This window comes from Periophthalmus magnuspinnatus, chromosome 9 (assembly GCF_009829125.3).
Source record: "Periophthalmus magnuspinnatus isolate fPerMag1 chromosome 9, fPerMag1.2.pri, whole genome shotgun sequence".
Classification (NCBI taxonomy): Eukaryota; Metazoa; Chordata; class Actinopteri; order Gobiiformes; family Gobiidae; genus Periophthalmus; species Periophthalmus magnuspinnatus.
In genome coordinates, this window is record NC_047134.1 from 10,372,636 (window position 1) to 10,382,650 (window position 10,015).

The window sequence follows — 10,015 nt, forward strand, 5'->3', positions numbered from 1 at the left end:
GTTAGGCCTGTGTTACTCATTAGATGAGCAGATGATGCAAATGTAAACTCTATAAAACCACATTAATGTTGCATCTGAAACCAATCTCATCCGCTCTCTTCAATTATTTAGACAGGCCTCATCTAAAAGCATGAATTGCTTTTGATGACAGTGTTTCAGGCGCAGGCATTGCGCAGGCATTGCGCATCACGCTGCGCTCGTGGAGATGGTCAAAAACAGGACTGCTCCTCCTTATCTGTGGGCTGGATCTGTCCTATGTGTGGCATCTGGCAGGTAAAGTTGCCAGGGGGTCCTGCCTTGAAAAAACCTCCAGACCCTCCCACAGTGGGATGTTTTGTGCGTCGCACTCGGGGCTGGTTTCTATTCAAATGTGGGTCAGGGGTGAGGAAGCCTAACGTCATAAGCTTGCAACATGGCGTCCCGAAGGCTGTGAGATGAGCAGGAGGATGGTAGCGACCGCTTGAGAACAAGACTACCGATGTAACAAGGTAAGATATTAGATTTTCTTGAAATTGTACAGAATGAACGTGCCAAGTCGCTGTTTGTGGTGTATGTAGTGGTTAGCACACTGCCTCGGTGCATTGATCGTGGATTTTTGGCGTAGGCTACGCGCTAGTGTTTTTTTTCTACGGCGTGCCAACAAAAAGGCTCCGCCACTGGTGCGTCTCTCCGCGTTACTCGGGCACTCAGTGACTGCACAATTGAACATAACCATCTACAAAGTATGTTTTGAAATATGCGACTACACATATTTACTGCATTCTGCGATGAGGATCCAAACAGAGGTGCCCTGCAAGACGAGCCACAGAAACACCAGGCTGGCAAAGCCATTACGCAGCAGCTCCACCGCGGAGTCGAAGATGCGCCAGGCTTCTGGTTGCGCCCGCTCTTAGCACGACAACTTATTAGTTTTATTTAGTCTCCATCGTTTCTGATTAGGCTCACGTTCAGTAAGATGCGTTTGTTGTTGGGCATGACATTGAATCGACCCATTGAACAAACTGCTTCAGCTTCAAATCCCGTTCATAACAATGTGCAGTTTTCTCAGCCTTAGTTTAGGATTTAATGGAAAGTGTCCCGATTTACTGAACTGCCAAATGGCTCCATGCAGGCACAAAGCTACTTTAGATCCTCTTTCAGTGGCATTCTGTGGAACCAGGCGCACATATGATGCCTATATGTTCCATTCGGACCAAAATGTGTTGGTTTACTCCAACCCAGCCTCTCTTCATATAACATTCACCTTGTAATATATATACATTAGCCTTATATCATCATACAGTGATCAAACTCATCCCTTCAGAGCTCTCAGCTGCAGCCCAGCTCCTTCCAACGTGATTAACCTTGATTTAAACATTTAACTATAATCTACAAGCAGAAGTAGCAAGGAGGCATCAAAGAGCAGTAAGACAATGATCTAGATGGAGGCGGCCAGTTCTGGTCATTCTGTCTTGCTTTTTTTTCTTTTACTTTGTTGTGTTGCCATCTACAAATAGCCTAGTAAACATATGCCTCATTTATATTCTTTAATTGATGAGAAAAAACATTCAACATCATCCTTAAGTGTCCAGTGAGAAGTCATGTGTGAGTTTATTTTAGGTTCCACCCATGCTCCAGGTTTTTGGTTTGTTTGTTTTTTCTATATTGGCGTTACATAAATTTGTAAGCTGCGTTTTCGTGTACTGTACTGTCTTTTAGAAATTTAATGCAGAGCTATAATTATAGTTGTAATTGTCCCAATGTGCTGCCAATTATTGCACAACATCAACAATAATATTAAACCAAATTTTAGGGGGAAAGTGGTGAGTAAGCCACCCATGTCTTCAGAATTACCATGTCAAGTCAACTGATCAGTGTGACTTTTCACTGATTGCTATAGACTACAAAGAGGGCCTCGAGGCTAATTTCAGGCCAGTGTGTGCCTCATGATTCTCATGATCAGTTGGTTGGTCTTGCTTCACGTTGGTTGTCCCTTCCCCCTCCCCACTCTATAGTCGAACCACATTATGCTGTGTACATTGTAGATTATAGTAGCCTATGTGTATGTGTTCCCAGCACAATGCAGTAAGAAGACTACTTAGGCTATATGTTCTGCTGACATGTTGGACGAGGACTTATAGATTGTGCTGGTCTGTCGTATCTGTAGGGATCCGTCTGTTGGGCTGTGCTCCCCAGTGCAGTCTGTTTGAAGGCAGTATGGTTAGTTCGCTGGCAAAGTACCTCAGGGCAGGGTTGTTGTTCTTGAAGAAGAAACAGTCTTTGGAATGTAGTGCTGATAGCCAGAAGGTTATGCAGCGTTTAAGGGGAGGGGGGTGGGCAGCTGTGTAAAACCTTGGACCATGCATACAGTGTCCTTCCTTACCCAACATGCCCTCTGTCCTTAGCCAAACCATTAGGCACCCAGGTCATGTGGATCTGCTGCTTTTATGAGCGCTTTTATCTCATCAACTGCTCATTCTTTCAACACTGAGGTCACTTATCAGCCTAATCAAAAGGCTCAAGCAATGCTAGGGGTTGATTACTTTACTTTAAGATGCACTGATGCAAAGGACAGTTCTTTTACCATAATTCAATTTACTTTGTTTTTCTTCCTCAGCAACATAATGTATTTTTCACACCACATCTATCCTATGGCCTTGTGAAGAGATTGAAGAATTTTCTACATCTTAATTAAACATAATTAATCAAATTACTCACATTAATATTACAAGAAATTTTGACTAGAAAAACGTCTTAAACGCATATTTCTCTGAGTTGTAAACTATCTAAATAATGCTGAAAAAGTACATCCCTTGTGACTTGTAGGGCTGTAGTCTACTCAAGACATGACCGGTGCATCAATTAATTTACTCTAAAAAGAGGCGTGGCACTGACAAAAGAATGCTAAATCAGATACAGAAAAGTAGTAGTAAAACAAACAGCATAGAAGTGAAATGGCAGATGTAACTCTCTCTGCTGTTGTTCATATAAGTCCTTGTAATCTTAATCAAATCATTTGTCAATCTACTAATAAACAGTGTGGTAGATTTTTGACTAATGAATCGACTGCCCTACTAGCTTGTAGTATTTTCTAGTATTCGCAGTCTTGCAATGCAGAGAGCCTTTTTCTCCTCCTGTAGCCCTATTGGCACATCTGGGGTACACAGCAGCACAGGCCCCCTCCTGTGAGGAAATGCATGGGCTTCTTTTCATTCCGCTGCACCCTGGGCAGGTCTTGTTTGTCTGCAACATGGCTGAACTGGCCAAGCCTTAATTGGATGTGTTCAGCCCAGACTGTGGCAAGGATACTGTAATTTCTTGTTCAACCTCATAACAATTGGTTCATGCACCTGTTCACTTTCATTTGGATCTCAAATCTAGAGCAAAAAAACCCTCCCTCAGCTCCTCCCCTCTACTACCCCTGCACCAGCGTAAAAAAGAGGCTGTGGGCAGAAAAGTACATCAACATAATAGGATTTTTTCTGTAAACACTGTAAAGGCTAATCATAAAAATTCACCGTCGGCTAAGGTTATGATTGAGAAGTTGTCCTCAGTTGGTTTTCTATTAGCTGTTAACCTATGACCTTTCACAGTAGTAGGGTGTGTTTTGTTGTTGCGCCATAGAACTTTAGCTCACCTCTGGCCTCTCCTCTGGCTTTTAGCTTTCTGTGCAGAGATTAGTGCCATAGCCTTCTTTCTGTACTCACCTTCGCTGCATGGACTCTCACTCCCTAAGGTTTACAACCACATGGCCTAATCCATAAACTCTCTGCAAATCTAAGGCCTAGGCTGCAGCAAATGACTCCACCAGATTACCCATGTTATGTTTGTAACCATATAATTTGTACAGCATAGTCATTAATTCACAGCTCTTGAGCATTTTGGAGTAGGGTGTTGATCATGTCAAATTAAATGTATTCACTGCAATTTATTGTCATTTAGGATGTGGGACAAATAGGTATGTATTTTTTTTTTTTTAACAAAATAAAAATGGCCAGTAATGTTTAGTCCTGTATTATAACAATGTGACACTTCCATCGCATGCCTATGAACATCAATCAGAAACGATGGTATTTGTAGCTTCCTGGTGTGTGCCCACTGTAGCTTTAAACTACAGAGGTAGCTCTGCGGGCTAGGTAAGCTGATCCTGTGTCTGCCTGAAGGGAGACATCATTGAGGCAGGCCGGAGCCATCTTGGCCAAATTTGGTCAGAGAATGTTTTGTTTTTATTAAGACTAGTCTTTCTGACACTGCTGCCATCATTATGTGCTATTGGTCAAAGCTCTTATTTAGATGTAGAAGAAGCAGAAACATGTGCAGTAATAAGTTTCATACACCTCATTTTAGTATTCAGTATCAGAACCATTTGGATTTAAATGTGGTTTCAAAAGGGTGGAGTCCTATCTGCTGCCATTTGGTTTGAAGACAGTTTTCCTGGGCAGCACCATTGGGCCTACACGTGTCCCACCCTAGCTGCATATAGATCAGCCGTAATCCATTAGCAGCTCCCTGGAATCCAGCCGGCACTGCACAGCACCAGAGGGGCCAGGGGGAGAGGGTAGCAGAGTGGGTGAGGGGGGAAGGAGGGATGAGAAGAGGAAGGGGTGGGGGGAGGGCGAGCTGGCTTCTTTAGAGTGAGCCCAGCCCCCTTTTATGTTGTTCTGCTGGAAAAGCCTCTTGAATCCCACCATAAAGCCAGCAGAGGTGTGTGTATGCTGAGAGAGGGACTTGACTGATATATGGCTTCCTGGCTGGCATTGCACTAAAGCTCCTAGTCTTCTTTCTCCATTACTGATGTCAGAATGGAGTAGTGTCCATCCCACGTGGCCCAGTCTAATAGAGTTCACGTCTAATGTAATGTATTCCAGAATATCTTATTGTGTTTTAGATCAGAGCCCGTAGATTGTCTGTGAGATGTATATGCCCAGCAAAGAGCTGGTGGTATAGTCATGGATGGTGTAGAAACAGGGGGGAGGGGAGCATGGCCAGAAGAAGTGTCAAAGCAGAGGAGACAAGCTCAGGCCTGAGCAAAGAGTAATGACTGCTCCAGCTGATTGTATCAGCCTGACTGTTTCCAAACATCAACTACTGTGGTGTTTGGTCACCACAAGCTCATATTTTACAGAGTATGTTTATAAATCTTTGCTCTGAATAAGTTAATGTGTGAACAATATATAGAATAAAACTAAAGTACTTCCCAATCTGAGGTGAATTGTGAGTGGCAGTAATTGGTGTCACTGCTCTTGCAGTGCCTAAGATTGTTCTGGCCTGTTTAAAATGAAGATCTTTCCCCAGAGGATCAGGTGCTGCTGTGTTTATCTGTACCACACCCTCTCCCCCTGGCTCCTGTGTAGCTTTACCTGCTCAGGTGTCACCTAATACCTCCCCCCTGGCCCTACTGTGCCACTGCCCCCCACCCCGAGACAATGGAGCAGGGCTGACATTACCATGACCTAATGAAGAGTGAAGTGTTTCCAAAGAGGGCACCCCACCAAAACTAGAGTTACTCAAATGAGCAAGAGAATCTGAAAGACGGCTCTTGGAGTAGTAGTTACTTTACCCATTTCCATTTCCGCCCTGTGGCTTTTGTGCCTAAACACTAGTAGTGTGTGCAAACCCAAACCTGATCTGTTGAGAAGCAGTTTGTCAAAAAAAAAAAAGGACGGCAGTGAAGTGGTAGCCGCATTCACACAATGTTTGTCTTTAGTTCCTCATACTATTAAAGCATGCTGCTAAAATGAATTGTTAAAGCTGTTGTACATTTTAAAATGGAACTAAAATATTGTATTTTATACTAGTCATTTCAATTATAATGTATACTGACCCCAAATGAAATGAGGAAATAATCCTTCAGTGAAGGAGTGTTTGTTTAATTTCTCCCTTCATCCACACAAGTGACTGATTTTCTTTTTCTTTCAGCTTCAGGTGGTGCACGTGACGGAAGCCAGAGAAGGGAAGTGGAAATGGAACTGCCAAATCATGCCAAACAACTGTTGCTGCAACTCAACCAGCAGAGAGCCAAGGGCTTCCTGTGTGATGTCATCATCGTGGTGGAGAACGCACTTTTCCGTGCCCACAAGAACATCTTGGCAGCAAGCAGCATATACTTTAAGTCTCTGGTTCTTCATGATAACCTCATTAACCTGGATACAGAAATGGTTAACCCCTCTGTGTTCAGACAAGTCCTGGACTTTATCTATACTGGAAAGCTCCTTTCCTCCTCTGAAATGAGCAATGAGCAAAACTTCAGTGCCCTCTTAACCGCAGCTAGCTACCTCCAGCTCCATGACCTTGCTGCTCTGTGCAAAAAGAGACTTAAACGCAGTGGTGGGAAGCCCCTGCCAGGTAAACCCTCCACTCCAGGCCCTCTTAGCCGCTTACGCCTCAACAACCAGCACCTTTCCTCCTCCACCACCACAGGGCCGAATAACCACTACCCCCCTACATCCTCTGACACGGACCAGCCACAGCCCGATGAAGGCCTTCGGGACAAGCTCTCAGATGACGAGATGTTTGTCGGCAGCTCTGGGAAAAATGCAGGGAATGGCAGTAGTAATGGAAATCTCAGCAGTGGTGGGAGTGCTGGAGAGCCCGATCTTGGGTTGGATCTGTCCAAAAAGAGTCCCCCCTCTGCAGGAACTGCCACTGATGCCCTCAGCCCTCACAGCAATTCCCAGGAATCCCCTCAATCTGCCTCAGTATCCACAACCAACAGTGCCTCACTGGATGACTCTTCAGCCACACTCCCAGGAGTGGACAACTGCTTGGACCCTGTAGAGGTCTCCTCTAAAGCCTCTGAGGATGGGCCATTGCAGCCCGATGGACCACCCCCTCAGAAGAGGTCCAGACAGGGCTCTAGAAAAAACGAATGGCCCAGGAGAGAAGCGTCAGGCTTGAAGTCTGAAGATAACGATAGGCCCTTAGTTAATGGAGTTATAGTTGGTCCCAAAGATGGCCGCTCCTCTGGTGGCGTTGGTGCAGGTAGTGCTAGCAGCTTTACCTCTGAACAGTCATATCAGTGTAAAGATGAAGAGGATACTGGGGAGAATGGCCATGACCACAGTGAAGACAGTGCACAGAGTGATGGAGAGAGTACAGGATGTCGAGGAAACGGAGGGGGCCACCGCAGCACCAACTATGTTTACCGCCAGGAAGGCTTTGAGCCAGCTTTGGGGGACAACCTGTACGTGTGCATTCCATGTGGCAAGGGCTTTCCCAGTTCTGAGCAGCTCAATGCCCACGTAGAGACGCACACTGAGGATGAGCTTTTTATCAAAGAGGAGGGAGGGACTTTGGTGAAGGAGGAAGATGAGGAGGAAGCTGAGGATCTTTCTGCCACAGTGGGGCCCTCCAGTTTTGGCTCTGAAACGCGCCCATTCAAGTGCACAGTCTGCAGTAAGAGCTACAAAGACCCGGCTACATTAAGGCAACATGAAAAGAGCCACTGGCTGACCAGGCCCTTTCCATGCAACATCTGTGGCAAAATGTTCACCCAGAGGGGCACCATGACACGCCACATGCGCAGCCACCTCGGCCTCAAACCGTTTGCATGCGAGGAGTGCGGCATGCGCTTCACGCGGCAGTACCGTCTGACCGAGCACATGCGTGTCCACTCTGGAGAGAAACCCTATGAATGCCAACTATGTGGGGGCAAGTTCACCCAACAGCGCAACCTCATCAGTCACCTGAGAATGCACACCTCACCATCTTAGAAACTAATTAAGCCAAAGAACTCTGGGAATAAAATAAGGACATTTGTCTACCTTTTCTTGTCAAAAAGCAAAGAAATGCACATGTACACACCATTTTACCCGTCATGTCCCGTTTACAACACTTAGGTTAAGTGAACAGAAAAAAAAAAACTTCTTTTTAGCCACAGCTGGTTGGCTCCTGTGGATGGTAAAATCCTGTTAAGTGATGTCTGCTCACCTCTCAGGAGTTAGAGGGGCTGTCTCTCTACAAAGTCACGTAGCCACGAGTAGGGGTCAACACTGCTACAGTTCATAAAATGTGAATGTGGGTTCTGATGTAATGTTAAGACCCCTCTTTATATCCCTCAGTCAACCAGTCACTTATACGTTTTCAACTGTTCCTTAACATTCAGATTTAAAGTACTGTCTGTATTTCAGTGCTACTTTGACCAAAAAAACCTTTGCAAACTATACTGGCAATAATTTATCAAAGTAGGTTTTTAGCCTGACAGCTTTATATCTTTTGATGGTGGTGGGTAACTGGGTTTGGGACCATCTCCTTGCTTTAAAAGATAACCCAGAAAAAAGGTGGTATGGCATTTAATAATATTTGTTTGGTCAAGACTTACAATGCATCTCTACAGCTATCCATGGAAGGTGGTTATTTTTACCTGCTTGTACACCCAGGAGGGATGTCCTGGTCAGCGGTACATGTTTTACTTAAAGAACTTTTAATGTTTCAGTGAATGTTTAAACTGGAAAGTCTTGGGATTTTTCTTGTAGAGGGGAGGGACTTTGGGCTGGGTGGGCTGGGTGTTTAGTTTATTGAATTGGTCAGAAGAGGGTGTGTTAGTCTGAACTCTGTTCAGTCGGTACATTTTAATTTTATTTTATTCTTGACTGTATAGCTTTCCTCCCCTCAGAAAAAGAAAAGTCTATTTGATTAGACTTTTGACTTTGCTACCTCTGATACTCTTTTACAGACTCTATGTTGTTTAGTTGAAAGTTCCTATGTAATTATTGTATAAAGTGTGTAGATTATTGGTAACTTCTCACCTGATGCTTTAACCTGCCCATCTCTCAACACAGGTTTTGAATGCTCCTGAGATCTTACAAATTGTCTTATTTCTAGCTGTTTTTTCACATGTTAAATTTAGCTTTGGGGTCTCTTCTCAATGTGGCTCCTCTTCAAAGTGTACTGTAGCTTCTGACTGGAGCCAGTTGTTACTTGGTTTAGATGTTAAGTGTTCCAAAGATCTTTTGAATGTCAAGGAGAACAAAGCTAACTAACACATTGCTAGAAGTTCATAACCAAAGTTTTTTTTAAAGATGTACTTAAGAGATATAGCATACTAAATTATTTCACTTTTTTTTGCTGTATAAAAATATTATATTCTAATGACAAAGAAACTCTCATACTAGCCAATGAATGAGGAAGGAAAGCTTGTGCTGATTGGTGGGCTGGTATAAACTTTACAGAAGATGGTAAAGTTTAAAACATGTTTTGATTTTATATCTAGAGTCCTTATCACTTTATATTCCCTCACTTTAATGACAGGACTTGATGAAAATTGTATGTGTTCTGTTCAGACCAAAAAGAAAAGAAAAAGATAGGAATTATAATCAGATTTTTAAATGTGAAGTTAAAGTTGCTTGTTAGTCTTTGAGCCAGAATTGTGAAAACTTGTACTTAGAAGGGAGAAGTTAGGATGCACTGGACAGCTGGATAACTCGAGCGCTGCCTGCACTGTTCTTATTCTGATATAAAACAAATTGCCCACTGAAACCACAAAAGCTTTACTTAAACTTAAGTAAAGATATACGATGATTAGTCTGAATCTGCCTGAGTTTCGTAACTGTCCAGTGTATCTAGACTTTAAACAGTTACACTGTGCAGCATGAACCTTCGCTACAAGTTTTTGATATATAGGCATTCCTCTATTGTATTGGTTTATCCTTTTGGTTTATATTCCTCTTTTGTCCTCATGTTATGGTCTGTGAATTGTTTGTTCTTTGGGATGCAGCTCCACTTATCAAGCATTTTAAGGTACCTGCGTCCTGAACTCCTGGAGTTGTTACTTGCTTCTGCTGAATATTGGTGTCTTGCTGTCGAGCAGTTTAGTGATTGCATGGTACATCTATGCTTTTCCCACACACCCTTTACATCTTAAAGCATATAACCCATTGTTGCTTGTGACCCCTTCTGATTAAAGAGGGAGTCAACAATGCATTGCCTTCAAATCATTGTACTTGTCAGCACTTACTGCAGTACAGCAGAATGTCATGCAAAAGGTGTATTTGTACAACAATATTCTCTAGCCATCTCTGCAAACACTTTTGCAGCT

The 10,015-nt window shown here is 43.5% G+C and overlaps 1 protein-coding gene across 1 annotated transcript; it reads left to right on the top strand.

Annotated features, from left to right (window-relative positions):
• Positions 1-240: 240 nt before the first annotated feature.
• hic2 (hypermethylated in cancer 2) lies at positions 241-9,455 on the top strand. The gene is made up of 2 exons (XM_033971969.2): positions 241-488; positions 5,899-9,455. Exon 2 carries the CDS (start codon positions 5,943-5,945, stop codon positions 7,689-7,691), a length of 1,749 nt encoding a protein of 582 aa, XP_033827860.1. The 5' UTR covers positions 241-488; positions 5,899-5,942; the 3' UTR covers positions 7,692-9,455.
• Positions 9,456-10,015: the final 560 nt, after the last annotated feature.